A 17,482-nucleotide genomic window follows, 5' to 3' on the forward strand; every position below is an offset into this window, starting at 1 on the left:
AAAAATTACAGATGGGTCTAATGTTGCAAAAAAAGTGTCTGAAATATATTCCCCGTCCAAACCCCAACCTCAGCCCCACAAAATAAAACCTTTGACTGAAAGACAGAGTTCTGAATAGGAAAGGGTTTTTACTGTGATTAATTCAGGGTTGGTGTGAAAAATAGGAGATGGGGGATGGGAAAGTTGGTTTCTTTGTGAAAGTACTATGCTTGGTATAACTAAACAGACACACTGAACCGAAGGAAGGGGAAAGACAAACTGCTACACGCGCACAAAGTGTTTTGGATAGCCAGCAGCAATGTGCAGTCTGTGTATCAGTAGGGTTGCATACACAGGGCTCCATGATTTCATCAGCAGTTTTACAAGAACCTGCCAAAAGCTGTTATGCCTCAGTGCAATGTGTAGCCTTTTCCTGCCATTTTTTCATAATAAAAGAGGGAGTGAAGCTTTTTTTCCCTCTTCTCTCTCCCTCTCTTAAAAAAAAAAAAGCCAAATGGATCAGAGAAGAAGAAAAAGGAAAAAAAAAAAAAGCAATAGCCAAAGGGGATGCCAGTGAGGTGTGGCTTGCATTTAAATATCCAATATGTCAATGTAAGGGGAGTGTGTATGTATATAAAGTGCAGTTTGCATCTGATAGCTGGACATATCCAGCTATGAAAGGCAAGAGGAGATCAATGCAAAGGAAAAACAATACTTTTATTCAAAGCAAGGTCAGGCGTTCAAATCAGACACTGTGAGAGGGTAGGGAAGTTACTTGAAGGCAGCCAAGCTCACAGCTGGTTAGTTATATATAATACACACACACATTTTTAAAAAGAGACCAGCAATTTTTTATTGTTTGCACAGACATTCACTATTCTCACTCTCTCACACATACACACACGCTCTCTCTGCTATTGCGATGGCTGAGGTAGGGGGCTTTCTTGGATCTCTGGATTTGGATTTGCATGGATTTTCCTCCTCTCTTGGGAATGTTGCTTTAGCTGATTCTCCTGGTTTTTTGAATGAGAGATTGGGACAGATTGAAGGAAGGCTCCAGAGGGGATCTCCCACTGACTTTGCCCACCTTAAAGGTATCCTCAGGCGGAGGCAGCTTTACTGCAGGACGGGCTTCCATCTGGAAATCTTCCCCAATGGCACGGTGCATGGCACCAGGCAGGACCACAGCAGATTCGGTAAGAAAGGAGCTTATATTCTTTATCACTGATTTTTCCTTATACGTGTGGGAGCTGCTGGGAGATTGGGGGGGGGGGGAATGCAAGGGCGGGGTGTTCTAGTCTCGCTTTTCCACTGATTGCTTAGGGTCTGGTCTGAGTTTCCTGCAGTCCCAGACAAAGCAGGTTGAGGATCCTGAGTTCACCTCCATTTGCCTCCACATTCTTTTTGCATGTGCCAAATATGCTTTTTGCACTTCTTCCCCCTGCGTTTGAGCAGAAGACAAGCTCCGCATTCTTTGCATTGCTACAGGCGTATCAGGGAATCTTCTCTGCCTGCCTGGTCCGACTGGGGTTCACGGATTCAAACGCCTAATCAAGACTCCCACACTGGGAAGCGGAGGAAAGAGGGGGAGAGATGCAGTGAAGAGTCTGGGGAGAGGTCTGTCCTGCCTGAACACAGCCAGGGAAACTGGGGAGGGTGCAAAAGCTTTTTTGGGGCAGGTTAATCCCTCGGGGTTTCGGTGCCTGGCTCCGAGTCCTTTCCTGGCGGTGAGACAGTAGGTGAGGGCGCCTTATCTTGCGGAAAAGTTCCCTGGAGTCGTGCAGAAGAATAGAAAAGTACCCACGAGTCACCTTGTTAACACTGTTTACAGCCTTAAAATCCCGAACTTGGTTAGCTTCCAAACCACGTGTTTGCCTCTGCTTATTCCTTTTTCTTTTAGACCTTTTATAAAATTCCTCATTGAATCCGATGCAATGCATCCCTGTGATCTCCCCCCTCCGAAAGTGAGGGGTTAACCCCCTTTTCTCCCCCCTCCAAGTGGGAGAGTTGTCTCCACATCTTCCCCCATCCAAGAAACAGGTGTCTTTTCTCTGCTCAATACACGCGATGGCTCTGAGGCTGCCTGTTTTCTTTATGAACTTGTTCAAAGAGCCCAGCCGCCTGTCTCACATGCAAAACTAATTACACTATTAATATAAATCATCCCTGGAATGGATATAATTAGAATTCTAAACAAATGCGCTCACTCCCCAGAAATTTGGGCATTTTTATTTTCAATTTCCTATTCTACCAGTGCTAAGTCATTCTGCAGGTGCACAAAAACATGATTTTTTTAAAAGAGCAACTTGCTGGCTACTTCAGCTCTTTCGAACCTCTGAAGCTCAGCGTAGCTCGAAAGGCAAAAGAAAGAAGACACAGCACTCTGGGAAAACAAACAAAAACAAACCTTGTGGTTTTTTGCCTTTGCAGAGTTTGTGGGCTAAAGTCTTTTCTTTTGCATTACTTGCATAGCCATTAAGAATTTCCCCAAAGCAGAATCAGCAGGGCAGAAAGATTTTTTTTTTTTCGAGAAAATATTTGGTGACCTTAACCTTCAGGAGGAGGAAAAATGAAATGAGAATAGATAGAACATTGCTGATTTACCTAGCATCCAGGGCAAAGATGGAAAAGACTTCAGAGTCTGTATTAGTATCACAGAAACTCACAGATCTCTAATGAAACTGTTATGTAATCTTTGAAAAATGCATCTCAAGCCACAGGCACAGAAGTACAGTAAGTCTGAACAGAGTTAAGAAAAACTCCTGCTACTTTGGCAAATGGTGCAGGTGTCTGTGTAAACTATCAACAAGTCCCAAGTTGGTGATCTCAATTGTACAGTCAACAGGTTGCAAGAAACATTCTTGTGACTTTTTGTGGCTTGCAATAATTTAACTCCTCACTGAAAGGATTTCTATTCTGTCTTCTAAGCTTTGTTACTCATACATTTTGTCTGAGAAATAATAGTTTATGAATATTTGTTGTTATTGTTTGAAGGCAAAGATTTTGAATTGATTGGAATCAAACAAAAAAACCAAAACCCCTGACTGTGTACTGTACCTTGCATAAACACCAGGTGCAGGTAGCATGTCCTTGCCTAAATCAACAAAAAAGTCATAACCCACAGGTCAGAGTAAGGTAGTAATAGGCTCATGGGGCAAGTGCTCTTTAATTACCTCCCGAAAGACACATACCTTTTCCCTTTCATCTCACAACATGTGATGAGTTCCCATATTAAGAGGAACTGAAAGAAAGTCCTTTGTATCTATTGTATATTTTTAATCTACTTCTGCCACTTTATTGCTACTTTTCTGCTCACTTTTTACACATCTTTAGACAAATAAACTGTCAGCATCTAATGACAGAACCTCACCCAGTTCCACTTTTTGAAGCTTAAGATAAAATAAATTTGTCTCTAAACAAAGTTTGGAAACTGCACATATTAAAACAAGCAAATACGTTTCATTAGTTTTGCAAGGTTAAGATTAAGAGTTAATCACAGTGTGTGTGCAATAAATTGAAACGTTAGCATTCCATAAGTGTTTTACTAGTCAGCATCCAGCTACGTAAACTAGACCAGACGTCAGATATAAAATATTACAGATTTCTCCTTCGGGGTTTTCCCAAAGGCAGCGTAAAATAAATAGTTATTTGTTATAATTGCAGGGCAAGACCCCAGAGGATTACACTGGAATCCTCATGTTCAGATAAAGTTGGACTGAGCTTAGCTGCAACAGAGATGCAAAGTAATAATGTACTGGCACACTGTATTCACCATCTGCATTCAGTAGCCATGAATATTTAAATTCCAATGTAACTGGTCTGGTTTGCATTAGAATTTCATGTACCAATGCATTCCTGAATTTTGTATGCACCAGTCAGAAGACAATGAATTATTACAGAAATAGGCACACCACACAATACTGGGGAAGTGGAAAAGCATGGTGAAGGACCTAGATTACAGCCAAAGATGGGGTTTACTTTAGGGTACTAAGTTTAATGTGGCTAGATTTAGAAACTCCTGAGATTTGGGTGCTAGCTTGACAGGACCCATAGACTGCGAAGATGCACCCTGACCTCCTAAGCAGATAATTAGATCCACTCCAAGGATAACACTCCGGGACACCACAGCCATGGCATCTATCCAACTGCAGCTGGAATAAGGGGTGGAACTGGACTTGTTATCTATCTTGTAATGTTGGATGGGGTTCAGGAAAAAGTGTACTGTGTCTGCACCATCCTCTGTTGATCCATCCCCAAAGTGCAGAGTCTAAATCTGTACAAGACTTAAAAGTTTTCTTTAAAATAAGACAACGAAGCAAAATGCTGTCAGAGTAATATGATGGGGAGCTCCTAGCCTCTGGGGGCGAAGGGAGGGAGGCCTAGTGTGGGATTCAAGAGATATGTCCATAGGAAATAAAGATGGTAACAGGGTCATATTTATGGAGAATACTGTAGCCTATAGGTTGAAGCACATTCCTCTTTGAATAGGATTAGCTCAGGATTCTGGAGAAAGACTCTCCAGGATTTGTAGAGCAAAGCTAGATCTCATGTTGGAGAAGTTCCCAGATGTCAGCACAAAACTAGTAGCCGTACCTAAAGAATCATAGATGAAACTGGAAGAATTTGAAACCATATCTCAGTTATTACTGGTTTGCCAAGACCTTTTCCTATACCAAAGAAATGGATGATTAGCAGAAATCTGGAAGGGATTTTGAATTGATATCAGTTCCCCAGGAGAAACACTCCTTATGTGAATGCTAGACCTACTGGGGAACTCCTTGCAACCAGGGATCAATTCTCTTCTGACTCATGCCAGTTTTACACTAGTGTTACTCCACTGACTTCAACAAAGTTACAGGTAATCTAATCTATAAGTGTAGCTTTAACGTGGCTTGTGTGGTCACGGCGCAGTGCTGGGAGAGAGCTCGCCCAGCGCTCTAAAAAAAACCCACCTCCACGAGGGGTGTAGCTCCCAGCGCTGGTGACTGTCTACACTGGTGCTTTACAGTGCTGAAACTTGCTGCACTCAAGGGGGTGTTTTTTCACACCCCTGAGTGAGAAAGTTGCACTGCTGTAAATTTCCAGTGTACACAAGCCCTGAGAAGAGAATCAGGCTGTCGAAGTTTAGACTGAAGAGTAATAAGGACAGCAAACAGAACTCCCCCCGGCACAGATCTAAAAAGTCTGTATTGAAGTTTTGTTTTTTTTTTTGAGGGGAAGCTAGTGAAATCTGTAGAGGAAGACTTTGACATTCATACTTTAGTGCACCTGTTCCCAAACAGTTGTTGAGGTTTTTAGCTGAAGCTTTAGATTTGTAGAGATCAGTACAACATCTGATATTTCTACACCCAGGCACATGGATATAGTTGTGCAAAAAGAGACAGGTGCAGCCAGCTGAACAGTTCCTTAAACATTCATTTAGTAATGTAACAGTGAGTGGGATCTGGCCATTACAAAGGAGGCTAGAAGGATTATTCATCCCTTCAGTGTTTACTTCATCCAGCAATAGTTCTAGTCAAATCTCTCTGAATATTATGTAGAGGGACTCAAAGAGCAAGCAGAATGAATAATCAAGCAACAAAAGAAGAGACAAGTGTTGGAAAAGAAAATCACGTACTTTCATAAACACACCCCACTACAGTTAGAAAGTAAATTCTTGATCTAACCCCAGTGGCCACTCCCTGTGCTGGTGGAGATCAGAGGCATAAAGCTGCAATTTTGTCTAGCAATTGGAGTGAGTTAAGGACAAGATGGATGTCCGCCCACATTTTTTTCAGCCTTCACTCTCTCTCCCGACTTTTGTGGGTTTAAGTTACACTCTTAATGTTATTTCAACATAGTTGTCTTTGGTTCACTTCTCTAAGTGCCACTCGAATGATCAGAAAAGAAGAATATTACAAGTGACATTGTCAAAAGAGATTGTCATGAGTATACCGGAAGAGAGTTAAGTGCCTGCAAAAATAGAGGTAGACATCTACCCCAGAGTAGGATAAGTATTTGTTTACCCATCCATTTTAGAAAGGAGAAGGAGAGTTTAGTGCGTAAGATCTAGTCTACGACTTGGGAAACTATGGTTCAACTCCCAGCTGTGTTATAGTCTTCCTGTTGTACCTTGGACAAGTCACTTAGGCTTTCTGTGCTTCACTTCCCCATCTGTAAAGTGGGGGTAATAGTACATCTCTCACAAGGGTGTTATAAGGCACTTAGATGCTATGGAAATGGGGGTGGTGGTGGTGGTATAAGTACTTAGGATAGATTCACGGTTCTCAAACATTTTCAGGCATTTCTCACACAAATAAAAATTAATTAATCTTACTGGGTGAGAAAGAGGCTCCTAGTTTCTAAGATAGTGCTATATTCCTGTTCCCTTATGTGAGCCTCTCATTCAGACTTTGCCCAGTCAATTTAAAACTCCTCCCCCCACCCTTTTATTTATTAATCCCCTTAGCCTCATGTCCCATCCCAAATGTTGCTGATTGTGAAACTGCAAGAGGATAAATGTACTCAACACAAATGCAATAAACTCCCAAAGTATTGTAAATTGGTGAACTGAATTTGTTGCTTCAGCAACAAAAAAATAGAATAAATAAAAATAGTCTCATTCAGTATGGTCTCTACGTCTAGGAAAGGAATTCTTATGGATTAGAGGTCAATATGTACAATAAGAAAACAAAATGGTGTAGCATAATAAATAACAGTTATATAGCCCTTTACACCCGGACATCTTAAAGCACTTTGCAAAGGAACAGAGGTTAAGTAACTTGCCCCACGTTACAGAATTAGTGACTTGCAGAGGAAGAAATAGAAGCTAGGCCTCGACTCCCAGTTCACTGGACCGTGCCACCTCCCAGAAAACATATCAGTAGTGAGCAGAAAACCTCCGCAGTCTAGAGCACAAGCCAGTCTGTGTCCAATGGGCCTTCTAAAAAGCCCCCCCGCCCTTGCTGAGTACCAAAGGCCTGTTCTTAAAGAGTCCCCTGTATTGCCCCAGACTGTCTGACTGGGACTTTTGTCTAAGGTAGGAGTTAACTCCCTGCTTGCTAGAAAACAAGTACTGGTAATTTCTGGATCCTGCCACATATCCCTTTGTAGAAAGCACAGAACGTAAGGAAACAATTTGTATTCTTCCATTTTTTTGTACTAGAGTCACAACAGGGTGACTCACTTCACTGGCAGAAGCGAGTCTGGGGTCATAGGAAGGATAGGTTTTCCCAGACGGAATATGGCTGCGGATTTAACCCTCTAGAAAATGTGTGTGCCAATCCATTAAGAACATTTAGGTCAAGATTTTAAAAAACAGAAGTCTACATTTTGGCTCGGAAGTCCATATTTCAGCTCCTAAATAAGTGACTGGTTTCCAAAAGTGCTCAACACCCAGCAGCTCTTGCTAACTTTATTGGAAATTTGATCGGGTCCATGGTATGTTAGTCAGTAGGGTGGAGAGATTAAATTGGGACTACATTCATAGCAAGCACATGTAAAAGAAGGGCACTAAGCTACCAGTCTTATAGCTACTGGTGGAATAATTCTAACACCACACAAGTGTCAAGACACGAGCTGGGAAGTAAAACCAAAAAACAGCTTATCTGTGGGAGCAAAATTTAAGTTAAACTAGGAAGTCTACCTTGTTGCCACTAGTTTAACTGCCAGCATAGCTGAGTGAGAAGGCTACCTACCCTACGATTGAGGGAGTGGAGGGAAAGTGGGACATCTGTCCTATATTTAGCCATACCGTCCTTGCTGTATGAGCGATGCACCTGACATACTGGAAGGTACATTTCCAAAGAGTCAAAAGCAGGTGCGGCTGGAGGGGTGGGTTTCAAGCCACGTGACTCCCAGTAAAGTCAGCAGGTGGCAGATGACCGAACTCACCCCACGTGGTGCACTGAGAATCCCGGGGCACACGCACATGAGGAGCCGTGTGAGGTAACGTGAGCGGGGTGGGGGAGGTGTGCTCATCCCGGGCTGGATGTTCTAGGAGCTGGGGTAATAGATTCAGAGCTGTATGAAAGGTTAGAAGGAGGGAGATGTTCGCTCAGTGGAAATCTCTCTCCCATCAGTTTAAACAGAAGCTTGGACTGGGGGAGTGAACACACTCTTCTCTTCCATGCCATAGCTCCCAGTGAATTCGTTGAGATGCCTGCGCACTCACACGCACACGGACACAAGTACATAACCAACCTCTGAACTAAGAGAGAGGGAAATCGTCCATAGCCTTGCCGTGCCGTCCCTGCAAACCTCCAAAGGGTTTTCCGCGGAGCCAGTCCCCTCAGACTGTCCACAAACAGGAAGCATGGTGGGGGTCATCACCACCTAACTTTCAGTGGATAATAAATATTGTTACTATAGAGCCTTCCAGAATGTTAAGGACAGTTATCAGACCAGGCACAAAATATTCACCTGTCCCGTCCTGCAGTGACTGGCAAGGAAACTAATGATACTTTACTAATAAAGGATCACTCTCCCTGAGGAAGTTAAACTTTGTAAGGCTATAGTAATGCTTCACAGGTGAGGATTTCAGAGTGCAAGTCAGTGGGTTACATTTGTGTGAGCAAGAGGAGAGTCAGGGCCCATAGAACGCCCTGTAAACAAAGAGCTCTTCCAACAGGCAGGGGAAGGCTGATTTATTTTTGTCACTTGTACCTGGTGTCAGTTCTGTTCTCTGAATGATCTGTATTCCTCTTCTTTAGGGATTTTGGAGTTCATTAGCCTGGCGGTGGGGCTGGTTAGTATCCGTGGGGTGGATTCAGGACTCTACCTCGGAATGAATGAGAGAGGAGAGCTGTATGGGTCGGTAAGTTTGAGGTTTTATAATCATTGTAATACTATAAAACTTACACAGTGCCTTCTGAGAGCTGGGCTAGCCTGCGTACTGCCCATATGAGAGTCCAACAGGGCACCACATAAGCTGCCAGCCTTCCCTAAGGACATGGTCATCTGCAAGCCTGTTACAACCAATCAAATGACTCTGTACTGCACCTGTGGATGTCATGTAGCTCCACGCATATCAATTATTCCATTGTTGTCATAGTTGCAACCAAAGTTGAAGTAGAAAAAAGCAGAGAGAGAGACCAATCCAGCTCTAACAAAACCTGACAAATATTTGGGATAAAGAAAACAGACAAGAACATGATGGGTATAAAGCTTTTATTATTAGCCTTTGTTTGGGAGCTTTGTGTAGCTCACTTGTGGTTCTGCCATTCAGGGATATTGTGGTGATCATAAACTAAAGGCCAGGCAATAAATTATAGCGCACCATCAGGGTGTGTGTTTGTGTTCTCTCATCTGAACAGTGTGTCACTTTGAATGATCTGGGTTCACACAGGAATATATATTTACGTCTGCAGATGCATACATTTATATTATAGCTTTTCAATAATGAAAGCTGTACTTAAAGTTATGGTGGAACTTTCATTATAACTCCTGTGTTCTCATAACCTTCTAAAAAATGCCCCTTTGGCACTGACATTTTCCATGCTTGGTCTCATCCCATTGGAAAATCACTTCAGCCTGTTTAAAACCGATGAAGACGAGAGACTTGTTTTGCTTACCAATAACTCCAAAATAGCTGGAAAATCCCTCCAAACAATGCTTGTAAATGGTTCTTACAGAGGAATCAGGCCTTGGTAGCACTGATTTGGAGACAGGGAAGGATAGAAAGTTCTGTGATTGAAAAATCCTTTGGCACAGACATCAGCTAAGACTTTTAGTGGAAGTTAATGAAGATCCACCCCCTTTGTGACATTCTCATACTGTAGTGTCTCTGCCTGATGAAATAGGCCCCTGGGCTGCTGCAGAATCGAGACTGTAAATGTCTTACTAAAATACACCCAGCACAATCCATCAAAATTAGACTGAGTCTACATCAGAAAACTGCATCAATTTTAACTTAAATCGGGTTTTAAACTGATTAGTTAAACCAGTGCAAATCTCTTTGTGGATGCTCCAGATGATAACTTAACTCCGATTGAAGTCAATGGCAAAATTGCCATTGACTTCAATATGGCCAGGGTTTCAGCCTTTAATTTCAGTTTAAGAGTGTGTTAGTTCAGGAATTGGTTTGAGCTAATTGACTTAACCTAAAGCAAAATAAATCCCCTTCAGGCCTTTTCTACACACACAAATTTGCACTGGTTTAGTTAAAACAATGCAAACCCATGTGTGGACACACTTATATTTCTGTTTAAAAGGAGCTTATTTCAGTGTAATTTAAATCCATTCCTAATCAATTGAACCCAAATTGAAGTAAAGCGCCTTCAAACTGAAACAGGACAACCCAGCTTTTTACACTGATTGAACCAAATCACTTTAGAATCACACCGTACATTAAACTGGTGTAATCCGGATGTACAAACCTTCATAGAAAACCAGCCCCCACACACTACCACTCACACAAACCCCATTTCTCTTCATGAGGTGTGAACTTCAAAGCCTAAGAGAGATAATTTAAATGCTTCTGTGCATAGGCAATTTCCCCTTTTCCCCCTCACGTCCTTTAAAATACTCCTCCAAATAAAAAAAACCCAAAATTTAAATGCAGAGAACTACGTGTTAAGTTTACACATTTAAACAGAAAAAAGGCAGTTAAGGGTTAGTAGTAAAATTAATTCATCTATATTGCATATATTTAATTGACTGATAAGCTATTAACCGCATGTCTAAATATATAGGGCATATGCAATGTAGGCGATCCAGGGTGACATGGTGATGCTCAAACCTTAGCCTTGTTTCTCAAAATCAAAACCTGCCACATCATCATTATTATGAGCCATTTAAATCATCCTAGTGAGCAAAAGCCTCCATTAGGATTGGGGCCCCATTATGCTAGTCTGCATCCCTGCACATACTCTCTGCTCTGAAGACTTATCTAATTTGAAATAAAATGCACCAAATGAGTATAACAAATAAAAGGAGGAAAGATGAGAGCAACAATGATCAGATCACACATTTATGTAGGTTAGTGATGAGCACGACTCAATGGTTCCAAATTACTGGCAGTATGGGTTGTTGGTTTTTTTCTTTTATAACTATACATTAATAATTATCTGCTGCCTTCAAGTGTCATAGAATATCAGGGTTGGAAGGGATCTCAGGAGGTCATCTAGTCCAACCCCCTGCTCAAAGCAGGGCCAATCTCCAATTTTTGCCCCAGATCCTTAAATGGCCCCCTCAAGGATTGAACTCACAACCCTGGGTTTAGCAGGCCAATGCTCAAACCACTCCCTCCCCCCTTCAACCTACTGAGCTATCCCTCTCCACTTCAACATACCCCACCTTAGATGGCTAATTTTTGGTAAGCATCTTGGTGGAAGTGAGGATAGTGTATCAATGTCCTTCATGGCATTACACATGCATAGCGTAGGGCAAAAGGGAGAAAGCTTCTTCTCTCAATTGATGTGCTGCATGTTCACAGATTAGGCAGACAGCCCAGAAGGATGGAATGTGCAGTTACACTTGTGGTAAAAGGCATATGCAGAGCCCTCAGGGGTAATGTCTAGGGAAACATTATGAGATCCTGTTGGAGTCTATTGGCATATAAGTACTGAGAAAAATGTTGGTTGAAAAATTTAAACCACACAACAGCAAGGACCCAAAACCTGCATTCTTGTCACTCTTGTTTTCCATTTGGCATTAATTTAATTTTAATTTGAACAACAATTGTACCAGGTAACAGAAAGTGAGATTGTACTTCAGGAAGGAGTAGGGCTTGCTTCTGAAAAGAGTTCAGCTACTACCACTCCTATTGAAGTCAGTAGGAGTTGGGTGTTCACCATCTCTTGGTGTCAGAACCTTAAGCTGTACTATTGAAACGTAGGAAACTAACCTGCGTTCTGCTTGTTTTGCTTTGAAGTGCTGTACTTGCAATTTTAAAGCAACAGACAGTCCCACAATCAGGCCAATCAAACTACAGAATCCATTAATGTCATGCCACAGAAATGTCAATATAATAGCATATAATCTTAGTTGGTAACAAGAGTTAATTTCAGTACAATATCATTGGAATTTTCCTTTCTGCCACCACTGACCTGCGCATTAGAAAATGTACTTCATACTGGCCAGGTGGCTGTAACAGCAATATCATCAAGCCCAAATGTTAAAAAACATGAGAATTTAAAACAAATAATACATAAAATATTTTTGTATTAATTTTATTTGGCTTCAGGGTACAACTCAGGTCACATTTGCAAGCTTTTCTGTGCAATCATGAAGGACTAGAAACTTTCTTTAAAAAAAATAATAAAAAGAAGGTGAAAACAGATTCTCTTGAAATCATAGGATTCCAAGAGCTAGGGCTTTAAGAAAAACACCAAATATTGGAAGAGGTGTCAACACTTTGACCAGGATTCCCTTATTAAAAGGTATAACAGTATTCTACAGTAAAGGCCCATTAAATGATATCTTGTACTGGCGGTAGGGCCATATTTTGGGACGTTGCTGTAGAATAGTCTAGTGTTTTTGTAAGGGTTCAGTAAGGAAGTCATTTTTGTCTGTGCTAATCTTGCATATATTTGTGTGTGTGAATTTAACAGCCCCAAAGATCAAAGCCATCTACTCCCTCAGTGCTTTCATTTTTTCTCCATTTAATAAATCTGTATGTTGCTAAATGTAGAAGGTTGATTGCAAATCTTTTCTGTGACAGATCTAACCTGTCCTTTTGCAGTTTGCAATATACTACTCTCCATGCAACGCTGTCAACTTGGTGCATGTCACTTGCATGTTGTTTAACGTCAGTGCCAGCAGCCAAAAGCCCCAAGATGCAGTTATGGCAGACAGAGATCAATGGGAGAGAGAGAGGCCGCAGATGTCCCCTATGTCCCAGTCACTCCAGTGACTCTGTGTCACCTGAGAATTTCCCTGTGCTGAGATGATCCTCCGATGGCTGATTACACTGGCTCCATGCCCAGACTAGAACAGCCTCCCAGTAGGAGTTATGGGGGCAAACAACTTAAATAGTTTTAAGAGAGAGCTGGACAAATTTATGAGTGCAATTGCATGATGGGATTGCTTGTGATGGTGGGGCAGAGGCTCAGCAGTCCTAGGGCTCACCTCCAGTTTACCTCTTATGTTCCTAAACCTCATGCTTCAGGGTTTTAGTGGACCACCAGCAGGAGTCAGGAAGGCATTCTGCCAATGTACTCTGGGAGGTTTTTTTTGTTTTTGTTTTTTTTTAAATCTCCTTCCTCTGAAGCATCAGGATGGCCACAGCTGGAGATAGGACACTGGAAGGGAGGACCGGGGCTCTGAGGTGACACTGAGTATTCGTGCTCTCAAGTGCTTAGCTGGCTATTTCTTGCTCCCTGTCTAACTCAGGGGTAGTCAAATAGGCAGACCGCAGGCCAAATCTGGAGTGCCACATTTTTTTGAACGGACCCCAAAATCTTTTTATTTACTTATTTTTTCTATTATTATTTTCTCTGGAGTCTGGACCTTGACTATACCTTGAGCAAGAAATTTGGACCTTTACAAAAAAATAATTGACTACCCCAGATCTAACTGATCAGCATGTGTGGCGTTGGGAGGAATTTCCCCCAGGTCAGATTGGCAGTGACCTTTGGGGGGAGGGGGTTGCTGTCTGCACCAAGTGGGTACAAGTCACTTGCCAGGATTATCTGGGTATATCTCACTTAATCATTTCCCTGGGACCTCAGTCCCTGTTATTCTCTGCCTGGGGCACAGAACACTCTAGTCTCCTGTGGGCTGTAATACTTTCGTCACATTTCGATTGTTGGGTTTAATGTGCAGGTGCTGATAGTGGACTGTGATATAGAGGAGGTTCAGACTAAAGGATCAAGTGGTGCCTTCTGGCCTTTGACCCTATGACTAAGATTTGGCTGGCAGTGTGGGCACACAGCAGCCACACTATGGTCCGGGGTCTAGGCCCCAGTTCCCATTACAAACCATTATTGGTTGGTGTCCTGGCTGTAGGACAATACTATGCCGCTGAGCACAAAGACCTTTTTCCATTACGTTTATGGCCTCAGACCACAGTTCGGCTTTTCCAGAGATTATAGTCCTTTCATTATTGTATTTTATATGGTTGTGTGCTCTGAGAGTTCAAAGTGCATTTCAGGGTTATTTAAACCTTTGAAATTAACTGCACCCTTTTCCACTTTTAATCGCTGGTCAGCTAGAAATATCAGTACGTTTGACAAGTCTTGTGCTTAAGGTGACAGGCAAAATCTGATCTCCTTGTAGCAGCCCTTAATGCTGTGTATCATGCAGCATACAAAGCACAGCGATACCATCTTAGGCCTGAACCTTTCCCTGTGTTAATTAAAGATGTAGCCAAGCTACAACATTCAAATACAGATCTCAAACACTCCTTATTCCAGGGGTGTTCAGGTTTTGAGTTTTGGTTCAGCCTATTTTTAAAACAGCAAAATTCAGATTCAGATCTCAGGTTGGATTTTGCTGCCTTCCCTCTCAAAGTTCAAGGGTATTTGAATTGGGGCTTTTATGATATTGGGCTTAGCTCTAGAATTAATGAATGGGAAATGAAGCATGTTGCAAGGGTGCACTTTACAGTCAGCAGCAGCCAGCCTTAGAGGAGCCAAAATTAGGAAGCCAAGAAAGTTCAGGAAATTGAGGTGCAAGATGAGGAGGAAATGGAATCTATAAAGCATTACAAGTATAAAGTTCATGCGTGTGCCTTTTCTCTCCTTCTCGTCACTCCCCAACACAGAAGAAACTTACGAGGGAGTGCGTTTTCCGAGAGCAGTTTGAAGAAAACTGGTACAACACCTATGCCTCAACCCTCTACAAACATTCCGACTCTGAGAGACAGTATTATGTGGCTTTGAACAAGGACGGCTCACCGCGTGAAGGATACAGGACTAAGAGACACCAGAAGTTCACTCATTTTTTACCCAGACCCGTGGACCCTGCTAAAATACCTGCAATGTACAGAGACCTTTTCCACTATAGGTGATATTTCCTGCCGCTGTCCAGTCAATGTACATACTTGGGTTCCAAGCTTTTTCCTGGAGCACTATATTAATAGTCATTCCATCATTCCTATAAACTTAGATAACATAGAAAAGCACTTACCTTGAATTCAACACTGCCGTTCCTCATTGTTTAAAGTGTATATCAAAGCTGGGTTATTTGTGGGGGTGGGGTATAGGGTATGGGGAGGGAGCCCTCCGTATAATCTTTCATTTTCATTCACTGTCTTTACCTGGAGGTTATGAAAGAGGTGGAATGTTCACATACAATGATGATTCAAAACAAAAAAATCAAACAACCCACAACAACTTGATTACAGGAAAAAAAAAGACCACGGAACTGATACAGATGCTGCTGGTAAGCTTGGAATGGTTACGTTTTAAGAAGATGCCCTTCAAATGGTACCCTGCTGAAGTGGCCCTGGAATTTGCAACATGGATTATTATGGACTGGTCTTGATGTGTGTTTTTTTTCCTGCTGTTGAGGGTGGGAGTGAGGGTGGGAAACATTATTAAGATGTAAGCATGGATACTGTGCATAAGGACAAAACTATTTATAAAATGTATATGATATTTATTTTATATATTTATTTATTTCAAAATAATTTTATTTTTAATGAGAGATGTTATGACCGGATTTTCATCAGGAAGAATAAGGTCCTACTGAAACAGGAAAAAAAGAGTTTTAAGAGCTTATTGGCAATAAAGTTGTCTTTATATTGTGGATTTCTCACTAACTTTGTTTTGTTCACTTACCATGAGAACGAACAGTACAGTGTTTTGGGTTGAGGTGGAGGCAAACAAACCATGAGACTCTTGTGACGGGCAGCACAAATCCATAAAACCCAGTGCTAATGAAAGGTGGCACTCAAAGGCAGCACCTGATCAGGTCAAGATAAAGTTTTGTTGGGGCAAAACTCCCAATGAATTCAGTGGAGCCAGGATTTCACTCAGACATTTCTCAGTTGCAGTAATATAGGCAAAATAAAATGATACACTGGGAAAGATTTAGCTCCAGCAGAGGCACAAGGATGAGGAGCTCTCATTCATAACTGAAGTTAAGGCGATACGATGTTCAACACATCTTTACCACTTTTAGTATTTTAGCAGTCAGTGCTTTGCATCTTCAAAGTACTTGACAAATGTTAACTAACCAATGCTGCAGGATAGCAAAGAGCTTGAAGGAATTCAAAGGAGTTTGAACACATATGCAGTATTTACCCATGTAGTGTTAATGAGACTCCGGTACACATGACAGGATTAAGGAGTGATTACAGGTCCATTCTAAAAACTAAACAGAACATTGAGCAACAACCTTCCTGACTAACAAACCAGCCCAGCGTTAATGCTGCAAAAAAATAGTCAAACATGAGGACAGGCAGAGGCATTGCAGAGAGAAAACACATAGCAAACCTAAAACAGTCATTCCAGAGTATTTTGAAACATTCACCTTATCATAGTAATGACAATTTCAGCAACGGGCATTGCTGGAAGAATAACCTGTGGCCGGCGTTAACATCTCAAGAAATGGGCAGCTCCTTCCCAGTCAACCTTCCTTGCTACTGCTAAAAGGCCCTAATTCTGGGAAGCACCGGAGCACATGCTATTCTGACATGCTTTCCTGAATCAGTGCCAAGGGTGCCCTCTGTGAAAACTGCCTTATGGGATGCTTTGTTAATCTTATCCCATCGATTCCATGTCAAATGTGCTCAGTCTTCAAGTTAAGACTCTGATTTAGCACAGCACTTAACTATGATTAAATGCTGCACTGAAGAGAGCTGAACTTATTGGCTCATGGGCTAAAAGGTGGTTTTTCTACCTGCTAGACCTGCAAACTCAGTCTTAGCTCTGGAAAATTAAGTTGGTCTCTCTCTAGCTCTTGTCCCCCACCCGCACTATCACTGATAAAAGTTTTACAGTACAAATTGCCCAGTGTCTTCTAAGCCCTTGATAACACCTGTGCAGTATTATACCCTCAATTGATGGAGAGTAAATTAACAAATTCTGCTGATTAAGCTCAAGATTCCAGCTCCCTTTCTCTTCAGTTGTATGGCCTCTATAGGGCTAACAGTCCAATTGATATTCTGACATTAACATCAGCAAGTTTGACTCTGAATACACATAGGGAGCAGGTCTGTTGAATAAGAATGTGCCATTTTTACATGGTCACTTTGTTGAGCTCACCTGCACTTTAAATCCAAAGAGCTAATAATGTCTGAGACACTTATGTCTCCATATGTAAAAGAAAATCAAGACCTGTAGCTTTAAAAATGTTTTGCTTGCAACCTCATCTTTTAGTGTTGTTTTTCAGTTTTGCCTTTAAGGAGCTGTATGAATAGCTATGGGGAAGCACAAACTCCTGTAGGTCTTAGCCCGCCACCCTTACTTTATTCCCATGTTAGTTTTACCAAATTAAGGATGGTCAGATCAGTTGCTTCATGTGTATTATATTGTTAACACAGCTCTGTCTGATGCACACAGGTTTTTTATCTAGTATCATTTCCCCTTCTTGACAATCTTGCCAGTTCCTTGCAACAGTACTCTGCTCTCCCAAACAT

At 41.8% G+C, this 17,482-nt stretch overlaps 1 protein-coding gene across 1 annotated transcript; it reads left to right on the top strand.

Annotated features, from left to right (window-relative positions):
• Positions 1–320: 320 nt before the first annotated feature.
• FGF16 (fibroblast growth factor 16) lies at positions 321–15,437 on the top strand. Its single transcript, XM_073358846.2, has 3 exons — positions 321–1,175; positions 8,670–8,773; positions 14,663–15,437. The coding sequence occupies exons 1-3, from the start codon at positions 902–904 to the stop codon at positions 14,906–14,908; spliced, it is 624 nt and encodes a 207-aa protein (XP_073214947.1). The 5' UTR covers positions 321–901; the 3' UTR covers positions 14,909–15,437.
• Positions 15,438–17,482: the final 2,045 nt, after the last annotated feature.

The sequence above is a fragment of the Lepidochelys kempii genome, chromosome 9 (genome assembly GCF_965140285.1).
Source record: "Lepidochelys kempii isolate rLepKem1 chromosome 9, rLepKem1.hap1, whole genome shotgun sequence".
In the NCBI taxonomy this organism is placed as follows: Eukaryota; Metazoa; Chordata; order Testudines; family Cheloniidae; genus Lepidochelys; species Lepidochelys kempii.